The sequence below is a fragment of the Hemicordylus capensis genome, chromosome 1 (genome assembly GCF_027244095.1).
Source record: "Hemicordylus capensis ecotype Gifberg chromosome 1, rHemCap1.1.pri, whole genome shotgun sequence".
Classification (NCBI taxonomy): domain Eukaryota; kingdom Metazoa; phylum Chordata; class Lepidosauria; order Squamata; family Cordylidae; genus Hemicordylus; species Hemicordylus capensis.
The window spans coordinates 219,938,820-219,957,585 of NC_069657.1; the positions used below are offsets into that span (position 1 = coordinate 219,938,820).

At 42.9% G+C, this 18,766-nt stretch overlaps 1 protein-coding gene across 6 annotated transcripts in view; it reads right to left on the reverse strand.

The window, feature by feature from the left end:
* Positions 1 to 18,766, reverse strand: part of FLACC1 (flagellum associated containing coiled-coil domains 1) — a 57,677-nt gene that overhangs the window by 20,209 nt on the left and 18,702 nt on the right. For all 6 annotated transcript variants that reach the window (XM_053279673.1, XM_053279681.1, XM_053279701.1 and 3 more), the window contains exons 4-9: positions 18,510 to 18,567; positions 13,785 to 13,900; positions 5,012 to 5,032; positions 2,595 to 2,688; positions 2,200 to 2,261; positions 631 to 728 (exon numbers count right to left, since the gene is read on the reverse strand). In XM_053279673.1, the coding sequence (XP_053135648.1) occupies positions 631 to 728; positions 2,200 to 2,261; positions 2,595 to 2,688; positions 5,012 to 5,032; positions 13,785 to 13,900; positions 18,510 to 18,567 (449 nt within the window). The remainder of the gene's footprint in view (positions 1 to 630; positions 729 to 2,199; positions 2,262 to 2,594; positions 2,689 to 5,011; positions 5,033 to 13,784; positions 13,901 to 18,509; positions 18,568 to 18,766) is intronic.

An 18,766-nucleotide genomic window follows, 5' to 3' on the forward strand; every position in this document is an offset into this window, starting at 1 on the left:
ATGGTATATAAACTGAATGAATGAATGAATGAATGAATGAATATTACATGCAGTGACTTTTGACAGACAGAGGAACACTGCCTCCAGAAAAACCTATCAACTTCTGCTCATTATCAATTTATATCTTATCCTCAAGGATATAAACCTGTACCAAGGGTACAGAATTTTTAGATCATTCCTGCCTAAGGGATACATTATCTCAGACTAGATATGTCTCAGTTTCTGTTTGCTTTCCCCACACAATATGGTTTAAAAGCTGTTCTGTGACCTGTTTGATTTTAAATTAAGGAGGTGACTGGGAGTGAAAGAGTGCTTAATCCTTAAACCACTTCACTTCTTTGTTTCAAATAATGTGTGCTCTGCCCCTCCCCCCGCAGCTCCTCCTCACTGTGTAATTAAGGAACATTTGGGGAGGATTTGCAATTTAGAGGGGAGAGAGAGAGAGGTTGAGGTGGGGGGTTGCATACCATACCCCCCACCGCTTCTGCACTCCCAATCACTCCCTCATAATGCACAACAACAACAACAACTACTACTACTACATGCATTTGTTTCTACTACACAAATACTACCACTGAGACACTACTACATGAGTTTGTGTGTAACATGTAGCTAGGCCCTGAGTTGTACCCAGCTTCTCTTGTGCTGTTGCCCTCTCAGTCCGCAGCTCTTTCTTATACTGTTCTTCCAAAGCAGCCATTTCTATTATATGACATGATTTAAGCTCCCTGAAAAGACAATATAGAAAGTGGGCATTATATATGGTATTTCCAAAAGTTAAAGCAGTATTTTAAGCAGCACATAGATCCCCCCACCCCTGCCACTGAATGTTAGCAATGGCTTTGAAACTACTTTATAGGATGTACTTAAGCGTTATAGGAGAGGGCCATACTCATTAATGTTATAATCAGGAAAATAAATATATTAAGGGAAGAGAAAAAAATCCCTGATGAAATAAGCAACTATGAGGATAAATATTAAAAAAAAATACTGCTGTATCAATACTAAGTATGTTTTGAGATTAACTGATCTGAAATAGATATTTATAAATCAGCAAAACCACTTATTTTTTCTAAACAAAACTTTTTGAATGTGGTGATTCACCAAAATTATTCCTCACAATTTTAGTAGCTGAAAAGGAGTGTTTTGTTCAATAACCTGTATTAAAAAGGTAAATAGTGATCAAGCATATAATGATCATGGCATTCTAAAGGCACTGTTTTTCACTTTTCTCTATAAAACTGAAAATTTACATGGGGACAGAGATTTCCTGCAAAGACTAGATTAATTTACATCATATAATAAGACCTACCTTGACAAACTAATTTCATCATATGCAATTTTAAGTGCAATAAAAACACTGAAATGTAATAAGGAGTTTGGCCTTGATGGGTTTACAGTAGAATTCTTCCAACAATTTTTAGAGGCAGTTGCAAGTGGGGCCAGATAATGACATAGTGAGGCCCTAAACTATATCAAACTTTAAAAGCCCCATGGTATTTAAAAACACACACCACACCACCTATTATTCTAAGAAAAACGACAATGAAAATAGTAATAAAAAGTGTTATTTTTAGCTAGTGAACATACAATGAACAACTAATAATCTAACAAAAACAGTTACCTTTCAATAAGCTTGTTTGCATTATAAATACCTTTAAATGAAAATGCATTATGTAAAAATCTTGAAATTCTATCTGTTTTTATATTCTGTTCTAGATATCTCTTTGTTTTTATATTCTACCCACCGACCCAAAATTAGTTTATAGCTTAATTGGCCACGCCCCCCACTTTTCAACTAGTGCACTGCTCCATCCACTCTTGTCTCTTGCACCACTTCTTTAAACCTCTGTGTGCATCAGCTGAGAAGTGGGGAGAATGGCTATTTAAGCTTGACACCTCATACTTTTCAGCTGACATGCAGGGAGGTTTAAAGTTTAAATAGCCACTCTTCTCATGCAAGCTGCCCCATCCACTCTTGCTGCAAGAATGGATTGTTTAGCTAAGGATCTGAACCCAGTTTTTCGGGTTAGGTCAAGCACTCCAATATTGCAGTTTCTGCTAACCTTACTCCTGTGATATTAGAGGGCCTCTTTAACTTTGCTAGCAATGTAATCTACGCAAAATGACTTTCCCAGTCAGACGGGTCTCACCTACGAGAAAAGTTTATAAAATAAACATCAGCCTTGAGCACAATACCTGGTTTTATGCTCATGTTCCTCTTGCAACTCTTTGCATTTATCGTCCATTTCTTGCTCCAGCTGGGAAAATGAGGAGACAACACTACATCTTAACCAAAGTATAAGCTTGTATAGGGGGAGCCCCCTTTACAGGGAGTTTTCAAATGGCTTCATTCCACATGGAGCTTATTTCTGGGACTGACAGGCTCCCCTGCTGCTCGCTGCATCTTCTCCATCATATGTCAATTATTAACAATCATCTCAAGATGATACCACCTTTGCTCCAGAAACTCCACTTCCAAAAGCAATTTGTAGCAGGCTGGTTTAAGAGGTCTGGAAGGTGCCTTCCCCCCATGACTTCTCAGAAAATATAGCAAAATTACTGGCAGAGGATGCCCCATCAGAGTGACTCACCTGTTTGTGCGTAGTATGGTGATCTCGGCGCAATTGCTCCATGATGGCTGTGAGTTCAGAAATCTGTTCCACCAAGTCAGCAATAATATCCTCCCTGCAAGACATGCCATCCCTCATTGTAGCTGCACAATGAAGTGCTGGTAGGCAATGTTACCATGTCAAAAAGGCCAGTGGAGAGAAAATCAAGAATTACAATGAAAAGTCTTTATTGTTTCCCTTTAGAGATGGGGAGGAGGAGGAGGCCTTTTACCTAGCGGTGCACAGTGGAGATGGAAAGAACCCAGGTGCCTGTATTCTCTGTCATACAAAAAGAAAAGGCATGGAAGAGAGTGGAAAAATGCTTCCCCAATATCAGCAAGGACTGAGAGCCTAATTTCAGCTACTCTGTACTGTCTTACCAATTATACAGATAGAAGAGAGTAGCTGAAATTAGCTTTTCCTTGCTCATAACGGATAAGCACTTTCCCACCCTCTTTTCCATGTGACTGAAAAGGCTTTCTGGAAGGAAGTTACTTTCTTGTCTTTGCCTGTAAGAGATCAGAGCTGGTGGAACATTTCCACCAATACACCTTTGTATATTACAATGACATTTTAACTTCCAAAGTTCCTGTTTAAATATGTGAAAATACTGCTTACATACAGCCCTGTATGACATAGGGTGGTTAACACACCACACATGTATTTTACTTGACTTCTTGTTGAGCCTATTCACATATTGTGTTCCACACTCATACAATGAGTGTACAGTGTAAACAGGTACAGTCATTCACATGTTATGTTGAACACAGGTACAGAAGTACACTTCCTATCTGTACCATGCATTGAAGGCCCTGTATCCAGATTCACTTTTTAAAAGAGCACAAGTATGCTCATTCATACAGACATATGTATGAGTATATAGAAATCTGTACACTTGTACAGCATAATGTCTGAATCAGGCTATTATTTTACTCAACTGAATGTGTGAGCCGATTCTACTGAAAACTTTGCAGATGACATGAAAGTTCTGTTTACAGTGTTAGATCTGCAATGATGTTGCTTTGATGAAAGTTGCCACTTGGTTGCTACAAGAATAATCTATAAACATGCTTGCACAAGCCAGCTCTTAGAGCTACAGCAAATGAGAATGATTGATACTCAGATTTGAATGATCAAAGTTCAGATAATAAAGTTTCCAAATAAAGATAAAATGTTTTCTAAAGACTGCAGAGCCAATGAGATGGGTATATATAACACTTCCTGAACGAATGCGCAGCTCCTCTGACAAACTGTGTTCATTTACAGATAAGGAGTGGTACATTCCAGAAGGTAACCATACTGAATCTGTTACAGGGGGTGATGGGGCCATTTGTGGAATCTTAGACAAAACATTTTACTGAGGCAACAGCATTCATGGACTAGAGCCCTTTCATCAGCCCTCTTTCTCTCTCTCTCTACACACAGAGACAATGTTTATGTCCTCTGAGAGACTTTGCTGCTGGCCTGAAAGTCAGCATAATTCAACAAAAACCTTCAGTGAGAATATAGGAAGCTACCATATACTGAGTCAGACCACTGGTCTATGTAGCTCAGTATTGTCTTCACAGACTGGCAGTGGCTTCTCCAAGGTTGCAGGCAGGAATCTCTCTCAGCCCTATCTTGGAGATGGTGCCAGGGAGGGAACTTGAAACCTTCTGCTCTTCCCAGAGCGGCTCCATCCCGTAAGGGGAATATCTTACAGTGCTCAAACTTCTAGCCTCCCATTCATATGCAACCAGGGCAGACCCTGCTTAGCTAAGGGGATAAGTCATGCTTGCTACCACAAGACCAGCTCCCCTCTCAGAGACTAGCTCTCCTCTCAGAGGAGAAAAATTCTGGTGTGACATTGTTGAATTAGAATTTAAGAGTAAATTTATTCTATCAATCCACACCATGTTGTTAAAGTTAGCATAGCAAAGCTAGGAAGATTGCATTCTTGCCCCTTACAGCTCTAGTGGAGAGGCAATGTGCAGGGTTGACTCCAAGGGGGAGCAGGCGCTTCCCCCAAAATATTTCCCGTTCTTCCATCCACCAGACTGAAACTTTATAGCAGACAATTTATGTCAGACAATTCACTCATAGTATATTATCACCCTATAGCTTGAATAAATTATTTGAAAAGGCTTCTATTTAATGAAGCCTCATTCCTGAATTAGTCAGCAACTGAACCAATGCCTAACTGAATTGTCCCACCTCGAACTTCAGGCTTTTCTCAGGACAGTAATTCTCTGGTGCCCAAATGACAATGTTCAGTGGATTATTATGCTGCAATACATCTTGCAAATACCTCTCAAAATAGTATCTTGGAAGAAAGGCTGAAACTAGAGTACTACAGGAAGTGATGGAATGAAAGGATGAGGATGGCATGCTTAGTAACAGTTTTGATTGTCGGTACTTACGTCTCAAGCTTGGGTGGAGTGCTGCAGAGGGGGTCAAAAGAGAGATGCTCTTTAAGAAACCACAGTAAACAGCTGGACACATTCATATCACAAAGCAGCTTTGTCTGATATATACTAGAATGTGTGTGTTGTAGTTATGGAATGAATTCTGCAAATTTCAATATCTTTGCAAAGTCTGCAGTCACCTGCTTGGAGGCATATTACACAAAACAATGATATGCACTGTGTCCCACAGACTGGATGCAATTTACAGGCAGTGGTATAGTGAACAGGCTGCACAGTACATGATGCACCATGGCAAGTGTGTCCTTTTCTTTTGCACAAGAAGGGTCTGACTGGGATAACCTAGGGTCCTGGCAGGCAAAGCCCCCCTTTGCAGAAGTGTCCCCAATATGCTGATATGAGGGCTGTTAATACGTGGATTCCTGAATACAGAGAAAATTACACTCAGCACAAACACAAAGCAAGCTAATAAATGACAGTCAAATGTTGAGACAAGTGTTTACATTTTCTTGATGAATAACTCATTATGTAATTAATATTATTTATTTTGATTTATACACTGCTTCATCCCAAAGGCATACAAACACATATATACACACACACCTTCTTGCAGAACACAATCACATGTCATATTGAAATATAACTGTGTCCGGTATGGGCCCCTGTGGGACTTACCGGCTCCGATGTTCATTCAGCAGCCAAGGCCATTGAGGCCCCAGGGCGGGTGGGTGGCCAGGCAGGGCAGCCCGACGAGCGGGATCAAGGAGCCAGGCTAGAGGGGCTGGGAGAAGGGCGGGGGCGAGTGAGGGAGGAGGCAGCAGCAGACAGAGGCACAGCTGAGCGGGGTATGGGTGAGAGCAGCCTGATATGGCAGGGCAGAGGTCCAATTAGCAGGGGCATGGGATGCATCAAGTTGTCAGGAGGGATTGAAGGCAGGCTTGGCCAGTGATGAGGGGCAGTTGGAGGGTGAGTGGTGGAGGCCTCTGGAGAGAGACTGCTACAGTGACCCCAAGGAGCCTGGAGGAGGAGGGCTCGGGGGAACCTAACCCCTTCCCCTCAAAAACTCTGAGGCCCTGCCTGGGGGAGATGAGAGGGAGAGGTAAAACAGCCGTGGAGAGACCAGTGGCGTGACAAACTGAAAACTTGCCTACCCTTTTCAGACTTAGCCCTGAGGAGCAAATGTTACATGAGAGATTATCATCACAAGTCTCCCAACTCCTCGTTCTTCTTCTTCTTCTTTTAATGATGAGTAGTTATGGGATATATTTTCCCTCCCTAGCAGATGACTTGGGGGTTGGTTTTAAGCGAACGCTCCTCCACAATTCCTCTGTTCTTTATCACAGATTTCTGCAGCTATTTTTCTTTTCAAAAGTCAGGTGTATTTTGTGCATCACAGCTATCTTGGCCTTGATAGGTCAGCCTAAACAAGAAGGTCAGCCTAAACAAGTACAATTTATACCATTTCTGAAAGGTGCTCAGGCCTGGAGTTTTGCAAGTCTGTAATGGAAGGAGCACCATAACTTTGATTGGAGGGTGAGGTAGATATACCACTGATAATGTTTCTGTTCATGCTTTTGCCGTCTGAACCGGATTGTTTATGTATCAAACACATATGCTACCCTTCAGGAAAAAAGAGTGCTCTCAGGCAACAAACAATTTAAACAATAAAATGTTAAACATTATCAGATTCAAACAGTAGAGGCAGGAATAAAGCTTCCCTGCTAAATGGGCAAAAAGGCACCTTTCAAATGGTGTTTCTCTTTATATTAAGCAGGGGGAGAGCAACTGGCCCTACTGAATCCCAGCACAGCATCCCTCCAGGGACTGCTACTGGTGTCTACCTTGTGTTTATTTTTAGACTGCGAGCCCTTTGAGGGCAGCGAACCATCTTCTCATTCTTTTTCAATGTAAACCACTTTCAGAACTTTGTTGCCAAGCAGTATATAAATAGTAGTACTAGCAGCAGAAGTCACTTTAAGTGGCACAGTGGGGAAATGCTTGACAAGCAGAAGGTTGCCGGTTTGAATCCTCACTGGTACTATATTGGGCAGCAGCAATATAGGAAGATGCTGAAAGGCATCATCTCATATTGTGTAGGAGGAGGCAATGGTAAACCCCTCCTGTATTCTACCAAAGAAAACCACAGGGCTCTGTGGGCGCCAGGAGTCGAAATTGACTTGACAGCACACTTTACCATTACTAGCAGCAGAACATGGCAGGTTAAATATAATTCAATTGATATATAAAAGGCCTAGAAAAATAAAAAGTTTTTTGCCTGACTCCAAAAGGACATGAGAGCAGGAACCACAATGCATTAGACTCCACAATCAGCAGATCTTGGATGTCAAAACCAGAGGACTAGGTCCCAGTTCAACTGGATTGACAGTTCTGGGGAAAAGCTGAGCCTGGCCATTTTGGCAACCAGTGCCAAGCTTGTGCCATAGAGTTGCATGGTGGGTGGGTGGAGACATTCCATCAATCTCCAAATATAGATATAAATAAAAGTCTAGAATGACACAGTCAAACTTCAAGTACTAAACTATAAGCTGCTGTTGGACATCACTCTCTATGGATACATATAGGAATATCGCTCTGTTTCTGCATGTCTATAAGTAAAAGTGCTATATGCCTGGCATTGGGAACCCTAAGCCTCAAAATGGCTGGTCTACCAATTGGGATCAGTGGGTAGATCAGCCCTCCACTCCAGACTTGGCATGTCAGCCTGCATCAGTGAGCTGGTCTACCCGCTGATCCCAATTGCTAGACCAGCAATTCCCGGAAAGAAGTGCCATTTTGAGGCCTGTTTCCCCAGCAAAATGGGCCACCTGAATCACCCAAGTCTATTTGGGTCAAATTGGGGGTGATTCTATTCTACCCCGAATCTGACCCTTTGTTTTCAGGGTGATTCAATTCAGGGTAGAATAACCGAATAAACAGGTTGCTTACCTGTAACTGATGATCTGGTAGTGATCCGTTGTATTCATAATAGTGGGTCCTGCACCTGCGCAAGACCATTTGGTCAGAATTCATTAGCTCCTCGTGGCACCTAGCCCTGCCCCTGCATGTGGTGCAGTTCCATTATTTTCGGTGGTTAGGCGCTTCTCCCCTCAGTTCCTTGAAGAGCGTCATTAAGTGATTTTTATGTTACTGTGCAGTAAGTCTGTTCTTGTTTGTTTTTTTGTTAGTGCAGCGGGGCAGGCTCGGTGAGTCTTCTGAATACAGCGGATCACTACCGGATTATCAGTTACAGGCAAGCAACCTGTTTATCTGGATCGTGATCCGTTGCATTCATAATAGTGGGTGACTAACAAACTGTCAGTCTGTAGGCGAGAGCAGTATGTCAAGGTAAGATCCTTTTCAGCATGCCTCTCCCAAAGTTTGCCTGTGCTGCTAAGTGGAGATCCAAGGCATAGTGCTTCACAAAGGTGTGCTCCAGTGACCAAGTAGCTGCAATGCATACGTCTCTCAGTTGTATACCTGCCAGATGTGCTGCTGAAGCAGCATGTGCACTAGTTGCATGGGCCCTTATAGCCCCAGTTGCTTCTTCATTCTGGTAGTTGTATGTGAGGTATATCAGTTCCATGATCTAGTGAGATAACCTTTGCCTTGAGATTCGTACACCTTTTCTCTTGCCTTTGTAGGCCACAAACAGGTGTTTTGGTTTTTGTAGGGTCATGTTTGTTGCAAGTTATACAACAGTGCTCTTCGGACATCCAGAGAATGTAGTGATTTCTCCAGAGGTGTCTATGGATTTCTGAAAAAAGTAGGTAGTACTATGTCACTATTGATATGGAAATCCATCACTACCTTTGGGCAGAATTCAGGATTTAGTCGGAGAACCACTTTATCCAGGTGGATTTTTGTGTATGGCTCATCAATGCAAAGCACATTAAATTCGCTCACTCATTGAGCTGTTGTGATTGCTAGCAGAAAAGCAGTTTTCAGGGTTATCAATTTTGGTGGCGCTGTTGACAATGGTTCAAATGGGTGCTTAGTCAGAGCTGCTAAGACCAGTGACAAGCTCCATTGATCTACAGGCTTGCGTATTGGAGGGTACAGGTTGTTGATACCCTTCATACATTGCTTCATCTCTGGATGGGATAATACTATATTTCCATCTCAGCCAGTGTGTTTTGCCAAGACTGCTGCCAAATGTACCTTGATGGAAACATTTGCCAGTCCCCTTTGTCTTCAAGTTTGTCAAAGACCAGTCAGGAGATCTGGGTGCTGCAGCAACTGTCTGTGGTTGCCCTTGGATAGTTTGAGTGCCTGTGGAAAACATGGTTGCCTTGGCCACCATGGAGCTATCAGAATGCACTGCACAGATTCTTGTAATAGTTTTGCCACAACTCTGCTCAGTAGTGGGTATGGTGGGAATAAGTATATAAATCCCCAACTTCAATTGTCTTGAAAGGCATCCCGTCTGGAGTTGTGTCTGACACCCACTCTGGAGCAATAATGCAATGCATTCATTTTTTGTTCCTTGCTATAGCAAATAAATCCAGTTCCAGTGTCCCCCATGCTCTGAATATGACCTAGAGATACTCTCGGTTTAGTTCCCATTTGTGATACTGTTGGTTCATTTGGGACCTGCTCAGGTCCCCCCCAAAAGGTTTCCCACACCTTTTATGTGGATAGCCACCAATGGCATGTTCTGTGCAATACTACAGTTCCAGATCTGCTGGCTTAATTGGCATAGAGATTGGGATACTGTCCCTCCCTGGCGGTTCAGATATGCAATTGCCATGGTGTTGTCCATTTGTATCTGGAGTTGTATCTGGAGTTGGTTGGAACAATCGCAAGGCGCTGAATACTGTCAGTAGTTCTAGGAAATGTATATGCAGCAGTCTCTGCTGTGGTGTCTATAGTCCCTGTGCTTGGAGCTCCCCACAGTGTGCTCCCCAACCCCTCAGAGAGGTGTCTGCTATGACCCATTGTATTGGTTGGGATATCCAAAATTCCATCCCTGACAGCATGTTGTCTGTCTTGGTCCACCACTGGAGAGATTCCAGGACTCAGAGCGGGTGCCTGGAACATGTGCGAGCTGCCCACATTTGGTCAGAATACAGACAGAAACCAGAGTTGCAACTTTCTGAGTCGGAGCAATATGCACTTTTGTGGTGCAAGAAGCTATGGTTTTTGTGTTTTTGAATTGAGTACAGCCCCCATGTCACAGTCATACATTTGGTAAATACGCAAGATGCAGTTGCTAACTCAAAGGGAAATATGTTGTACTGGTACACCTTGCTTCCTACTGTGAATCTCAGGTATTTTCTGTGACTGGCTTGAATCCCTACATGAAAATAGGTGTCTTTCAAATCCAACATCGCAAGCCATTCCTCCCCATGCAGGAGAGGAAGGATGCCTTGCAATGTTATCATGCAAAATTTCCACACATTGATGTGTAGGCTCAGTCAACATAGGTCCATGATATGTCTTATGCCCCCATCCTGCTTGGGGGATCTGAAAGTAGGAACATAGGAAGCTGCCATATACTGAATCAGACCATAGGTCTGTCTAGCTCAGTATTGTCTACACAGACTGGCAACGGCTTCTGCAAGGTTGCAGGCAGGAATCTCTCTCAGCCCTATCTTGGAGACACCAGGGAGGGAACTTAGAACCTTTTGCTCTTCCCAGAGTGGCTCCATCCCTTAAGGGGAATATCTTACAGTGCTCACACATAGTCTCCCATTCATATGCAACCAGGGCAGACCCTGCTTAGTTAAGGGGACAAGTCATGCTTGTTACCACAAGACCAGCTGGTTGTCCTCCTCCTATATTCTGTATAAGCTCTCCAAATGTTTTGAAGTTGGAGTGGAGGTCTGGAGGACGTCCTATGCCGATTTTGCAGCTTTATATATTACTGGTAGCATAGGTAGGAAGGAACACTGGCTGAGTTGTAGATGTGGAATTTAAGAAATTGTATACTGGGTCATCTAGATCCTGAGTTTGTTTCTTGAGCTCCAAACCTAGAGCTTTAGCCACCTCTGATATCTGATGGTGGTAAGAACACATTTCCTCATTTGGAGATATATTTGTCCCCGGTATAGTCTTCACTGGTGGATCATCAGGGTGTTCCGATGACACAGAAGTTGGTGTTGAGGTATCCATCTCATAATCTTCTGTTAGGCCTGTAGTTTCCCTTTAAGTGGTTGTGGTTTTGGTTTCGTTACAGATCGAGTCTGAGTTGTTGCAGAGGTCGTTGACTGTGTACTGCTGTTTGAGTAGGTTAGGTCCTTACAAGTGGATTATGAGGCTTATCCACCGTCTGTGTAGCCATAGAAGTGCACTGCCTAGGGAGTGCTGACACTACCTAAGCATGTGTCATGGCCCCTTCTCTAGGTGGAGTGACCTGTGTCGCCATCAGGACCATCATATTTGTTGATGGGCCTTCCAGAGTTTATACTCATAGTACTCATGTGGAAGCCGCAGCAACTGAGGCTGTGTGTGTGTTTTGTCATCTCCTCCGACACCAGACATTAAGCCGTGCGCCATGGTGTAATTCCTTGGCATTCACCAAGTATGTCCAGTCACGCCCTGCGCAGCAGGCAACATGCTTACTGTCATGTGGTTGCAGCGGATGGAATGCTGAGGAGATTGGAGTTGTCTGAAATTGAGGTCGTGGAAACTTGCCCGGTGTTTTGGGGATTGAGGCATCATCCAGATCCCCATCATCATCTAAGCCCTGAGTAATAAAGCCTCAAAATGTGGAAGCAGATGGTGTTGGAATTCAGGAGATGCATTAGCCTTTGAGCATCTCCAGGTCCCAGAGCCTAATGCATGTCATCGATATTGTCACTGATATCGAGGGTTGCCAGTGAGTGGGCTGCAGAAGCTCTTTCCTGGTCGTTCAGTGCTGAGAGAAACAGATTGAGCCGGTGTTGGTGCCGGAGACTAAGACTTGTCTCAACGCTGAGGCATCAACATCGTAGATGTGCCTCAGTGTTGTGGGGTTAACGCCATCCCCGGTGTCAGGTCTATTTTGGGGTTGTGATGGAGAGCTGGAGATGTTGCATCCCCTCAGTCCAAAGGGGAAGTCCCTGATGCCGTTTGAAGTCCGAAAGAGGATAGTGTCGAGTGAGCCATCTCTGACTTTGAAGTGGTCTGGGGTTTCAAGCCCTTGTCATGGTGTTTCTTAGGAAGTGGTTCATCATCGACGTAGTGCCTCTTATGCTTCTATTTGTGCTTCCTTCGATGTGTACTCTCAGATGGAGGCTTAGGCTGCTTGAAGTGTGCATCGGGCGCCGACGTCAATGCTCCCGGTGTTGAAGATTTGGACTGCCCCTTTGGCACAGTCCACGACACCGTCATTGACACTGTACTCAAGGTCAACAGTATGGGCATTTCCACTGGAAACTGTGGCATTGGAGTTCCCGGTCTCATTACATCTTTATATATCGCAGCCCTTAAATGGAGCATTCGGTTCTTTCTCGTTCGGCGAGAAAATGTTAAACAAATTTTGCAAGTAGAGGTATAATGGCCTGTGCCCAAACACAGCAAGCACAAATCATGATCATCCACTGATGGGAGTTTCCCCTTACAGCGCTGACACTTTTAAAAAGTCTTTTCCTTATCCATTTTTTAAAAAGTACATATCCGTTAGCTAAAATAAACGTCAGCAGTCTGGGTCAAAGCCATTTATGCCATCCGATCTGTCATCTTTCATTTAATCTGTGTAGAAATATTGTTGTCTAGTGTAACCATAGTCAAGAGGGGTAAATTACACTAAATATTTTGTCCTTTCCCCCCTAGAAAATGTTCTATTTCAAGGAGCCTCGTAGCCAAGGTACTGACGCAAAGGCAGTCAGAAAGGAACTGAGGGAAGAAGCACCTAACCACTGAAAAAAACGGAACTGTACCACATGCAGGGGGCGGCGTTAGGTGGATCACTCCAATTTGACCCAAATTGATTTGTGGGTGAATTGATTGTCACATCCCTAAATTAAACTGGCAGGGAGCTCAGTCTAATGATGGCATAAGACTGTACCAATAAAGACAGCATTAGGACTGGCATGCCTTCACTGTTTCATGGCCCTGACACCCTCATGGCCCTGACACCATTTTTCTTCATTCTGTGTTTTTCATGGGACACAGTAGGGCTGTTGCCTCTCTTTGAGGGGACAAATTATTGCTGTTTGTTTGCAAATGGTGATAAGATTATGTCCATTATGTAGTGTGTACACACACACACACACATATATATCTAGGGTTAAAATCAGTCAGGCAACCAGTCAGTCATAATGAATTAATACATGAATTAAATGCAGACATTTTCCTTTGTCTAAACACCACACACAGAGTTTAAAAACAGGTTCTCTTTATAAGCAGCTCAACACATGTACCCTGTGGCAAAACAAACAGTAATCCACGCATGGTAAGATACATGGATGTAGTAGCTAAGACTTTGAGCTGGGAAATTGGTCCACCAATTGCCTCAGCCATGAACCTACTAGGAGGATTTATGCAAGTCATTGTTAATTTCAAGTCCTCACCTGCAATAGTTGCGTAGATAATCATACTAATTTGTCTGACAGGGTTGTTGCAAGGGTTATAGAGATAATGTATGGAAATTCTAAAAGTGCTCTATAAAGTTAAAATAAAGCTCATAGAAATAGAAATAGGCTAAATAAATAAATAAATAAATAAATAAATAAATAAATAAATAAATAAATATTTTTCCCTATACCCATGTAAAAAAGGTGTCATGTGTGGAAGTCTTCAGTAAGAAGTTAGAAACAACACTATACTTAACAAAATGGTATGAGATTACTTAGACACAATGGGCTTGACAACTTCTTTCTTCTCAAAAAATTCTTCCCCCAGTAACACCTCAATTTCTTCTTTGCTGCGAGACAAAGTGAAGCCAGGAGAGACCTCTTCAACCTCCTGTGATATTTGGGGTAAGAAGAGAAGTTTTAAATTTTAAAATTTTAAAATTCTGGATTTAAAGATCCAAATCAGCTATGTGCTTCCTAAAATGTTGTCTCAAAATACCCAATGCATTTTTATAAAACAGAGTCATTCCGTCTACTAAACATGTAATATGAAGGAGGTGCACAAAACATGTGTCTGGTCAATAATTGTAATAAAGACTATAATAAATATTCCAGTTCCAATGTAATGAAATACTGTTGGTTGAAGCAATTTATCCTGTTGAAGAGAAGGAAAATGTTCAAAGTACACATATTTCAGTCTCAGTATGCAGGGGTAACCTCGAGGCTAGACAATTGCAATGGAATCCATGCTGGGTTGCCCTTTGTGACTTGCCAGAAATTTCATTTGGCGCAGAATGCAGCAGCCCATCATGTTGGAGTGGATTGCAAAGAGCATGCTCCAGTATTGTCACTGGCTCCCTATTGCCTTCTAGGCACAATTCAAAGTGTTGGTTTGAGCTGTAAAGCCCTTGGTGATTTGTGTCCTGCACACCTTAGACCACTTTCTTTCTTTTGTACCATCATCACCATTAAGATCAACTGAGAGTGCCTAAAGCAGTTGTGCCCCAAGTCTGAACAGAAAGGGCACAAAGAGAGATGTAAGTTATGTCACTACTGTAACTAGGCCATGTTCAGACATAACACTAAACCAGAGATAAATATGCCAGAGGTTTGTGATAGTGATCATCCGAATGTCTGAAGCTGCAGTTTCATCACCCATCCACAGCTCCGTTTTTGCTTCCAAACCTGAATTTGAACCCTTGGTTGGTAGTGAGTTTCACTGCTGAAATCTGAGGTTTGAAGGCACTATTGTTGTTGTCCGAATTCTGCTGCTGCTATATAATTCTGCTGCCAAATTCTGCTGCTGGGTTGTGTATGCAAACCCCTCCTGCAACCATAGAGAGGTTGGCTCAGAGGAGCCCAGAAATGCATCAGTTCTAGGGCTGCCATGTTTCTTGCTGGCCACCTCGTGGAGCTGATGCTTTGTCTTCTGCCATTTCCTTACTACTCCTGCTGCTGCTTGGCAACAGGAATGCTGCATCCCTAGAGTTCAAACATTTAAATGGACAGAACCACATTGGAGAAAGCCCACTTCACCCTGAGTGTTTTGTACCTCACGTGTTCCCCAGCAAAAAAGGATGGGAGGACAAGATGGAGACAGCAGTGGAGGTCTCCAACAATTCATCACTTCAGTGCTTTGTGCACAAACACATTAAGCCCTAGTATGTATGAGAGCCAGCGTGGTGTAGTGGTTAGAGTGCTGGACTAGGACCGGGGAGACCCGAGTTCAAATCCCCATTCAGCCATAAAACTAGCTGGGTGACTCTGGGCCAGTCACTTCTCTCTCAGCCTAACCTACTTCACAGGGTTGTTGTGAAAGAGAAACTTAAGTATGTAGTACACCGCTCTGGGCTCCTTGGAGGAACAGCAGGATATAAATGTAAATAATAATAATAATAATAATAATAATAATAATAATACAAATAACTGAATGCAATTCTGACCACACATATCTCAATCGCCCTCAGTTTCCCCATCCTTCCATCAGAAGAATGAGGGCTTCCACGCAGCTTTATTTTCATGTGGGGGGCTTCTGTCCACACACATGTCCCACCTGTATTCCACACTGCTTGTGTTATGCACTGTAGGACTTTTGGGTTCTAGAGACTTCATCAATATGCCACTGTGCCAATATGCCAGGGCATCAAGGTGTTGATGTGCTATCGAACCATAGTCCAAGGGATCATTCTGATGTGCCAATGCACCCTTGGGCTGTCAAAACCAGGGAGGGCTTGGCTAGTGGATGTGTAAGGAGACACGAGGAATCAGACCAGAGATGTCTTTTTTAAGTTTAAGTGAGGAAATAGGTTTCAAGAATTAAAATGAATGTTGGGTCCTGGTAAGCAAACACGAATCCTTGTAACCTATCCACAAAGCAAGTCTACCTAGCAAGAGAGAGTTGAGAAGGGAAGAAGGGAAAGGGGTGTGTGTGTGTGAGAGAAATTTTTGCTTTATAAGCACCGGGTGTCAAACAACCATTGCGTTCCTTTCCTAGCTCTTGGCCATAAAGTTTTTTTCTTAATGCTTCGAATTGGGGATTTAAAAGGATAAGGGGAGAGGGATGGTGTCACAACCAGGTTATGTTTGCTTGGCTAATTTTGGATCCTGCTCAGGAGGGATGCATGATGAAAGAACATGCACACACACTGCCCAATACTGGTGCCCAGAGCAAAACTCATTCTGTGCACATATGAGAAAAAGTAGAGGAGATGCTTGTACAGTCTATTTTTAATCAGTAAAAGTGGGAAGAATGGGGCCCAATCCTCTCTTCCCAGTTGAGGGAGGGAGGGGGCCCCAAGCCCCCCCCCAACTGGGGAAGACAGTTTGTCTTTCCCCAGAGAGATTAAAAGAGGAACCCCACAAGGGAGCCTCACAGGCAGGTGAAAAGCCATTTTTCTGGATGTTTAAGCCCAATGCGGCAAACAGATTCTCCCTAGGGAAAGCCCACTTGCTGGTTGTAGGCTTCCATCCAATGGAGAGGTAGGGACTAGCAGTAAAATCACTCCCGAGGGGAGTTCCCACAACAGCCCTTTTAAATGCAGCGATCACAAACTACATGCAGAAATCCCCCCTTCTCTTTGAGTTTGAATCCATAAATAGCAGGTCACTCCTCCTGACCAAAGGAGGCAGTCACATGGCTGCATCAGGCACTGCCTTTCTGGGCAGGTAACAGTTCTCAGAAACACCAGCTGCATTTGCTTGAGATCTGCCCTAGGCTATGGGAGCAGCTGTGTGGAAATGACACACATCACTTTTCCGGGTTGACCATCCCTTCTTCCATCCACCCTGCCAACAACCCACTGTCCCCTTGCCCCAATTTCGCACTTTCTGTTCAGCGTCCCTCTCGCAAGACCCTATTACAATTGGGAAGTGTCCCTGGTCATCCTGGGGTGTCAATAATTGTGCTTGTGCATGGCTGTGTAGTTTGAGGGTTCTTGCAATGTCAGTGGTGTGAGTGGTGTGAGGAAAGGGTTAAAATGTCTTTACCCTGCCGAAGGCGGGCAATCAAAATTGATAAGGCATGATTGCATGGAGCATGCCCCCTCTAACATTGCAGCCAATGGTTTCCATTTTATCGATGTACTGATGCCTTGTCCACAGCCTGGCAATGCAAGCAGAATGGAGTTTCGTGGGATGCAGCCTGATCGGATTAGGAAGAGGAGGGGTTCCTTTGTCCAGAAGCCGGAGGTTGCCAAACTGCAGCTGAGCAATCGTCTGTGGCATGATTCCTGGCATCACAGATTAACCACAGCTTCATCTATCCAAGGTTTGATGCTATGTCCAAACAGGGCCTATATCTATAGAAGGTTCTAAGAGATCTGTAAAAGCACACTTTTTAAAAGTGTGACTTTTAGTGGTACTACATTCTTTTAAATTCTTTAATTTAAAAATTTAAAAATGTTCTGTATTAATAGTTTTGCATTTCTATGTTGTAAACATAGCTGCCAAATGGCTGCCAAAAACAAAATGGCCACCACACATACTCAAATGGCCTCTGTGAGGCCCTAGGCCATGCCAGGCCTCACAGAGGCCATTTGAGCAGGCATGGTGGCCATTTTGTTTCCAGCGGCCATTTAAAAAAATATTTTTAAAAATGGTCACCACACATGCTCAAATGGTCCCTGAGAGGCCCTAGAGGCCAGCGGGGGAAGGGGGAACCTTTGCAGAACCTCCCCCCGGCTTTTAGGAAGCCCCCCGAAGGGGCTACAGGTAATTTTTTTCTTTTTTAAAAAAATCAATATAATATAAGACATTGTACACATATTCAGTCTGGCACTATGTACAGAGAATCAGAGCTTGTGAATAATGAGCTGAAGCTTATGAGCTAGGATTGTATTCATTTGCTCTTACTTTACTTCTTGTGATAAGTGAGTTAAATGTGATGTCTTAATGATATGGCTATTAATGGTGAATTTGTCTTTGAATCAGTGTGAAATCCTTAGTATTAAGGCCCACTGGGAGTTTCTTGCTCATTCTCTCTCATTTTAACGGTCTTTCTGAAATACTAGAATATATTCCAAGCAGTGACACAGTTTACTCTGCATATCCTTTAATTATTTTCAGAGTATCTGGAAAAGCCAAATTCTCCATTTATTTTTAAAACTTATGTAATAGTGATGCTACAATGCATAGTAGGGAATTAGACAGGCACTTCTGTTTAGTTTCCCAAGTACACCTCCACATAGTATTTGGGTATTTCAGGAGCCCCAGCATACTGAAATTTGTAGTTTTCCAGCATTTTTTGGTCTGGCTACGTCCACCGCTAAATAGTTTTTGAAATATTAAAAGATTAACGAGCTTGACTTGTATTTTTGAGTTGATATTATGGTAAAGTTATCTGGAAGATAGGTGTCAGATGTTTGGACAGGGGGCACAATTTCAGTGCTTGCCCTAGGTGCTATTTTCCCTAGATACATCTCTGGTTAAAAGTGGACAGTATACAAATGCAACAAAGAAACAAACAAACAAATATTTAAAATGCAACAATCTGTTTTACTCACATTCAGAGGTTCCCTAGTTCTTAGTGTTCGAACAAATGCTCTGGAGGCAAATCTCACTCTGGAAGAGAAAGATAAATCAATTAACAAAAAAACCCCACAATATACACAGTACCAACCTCCACAACTTTATGTAGCCTACAACAAACAAAAGTCAAAGATGCTTCCTGGGGGGGAAAAGAAAAGAAAAGAAAAGAAAAGGGCCAAACATAGTATTTCTGAACTCAAAAGAACACATAAAAGAAGAGAGTGTTTATTTT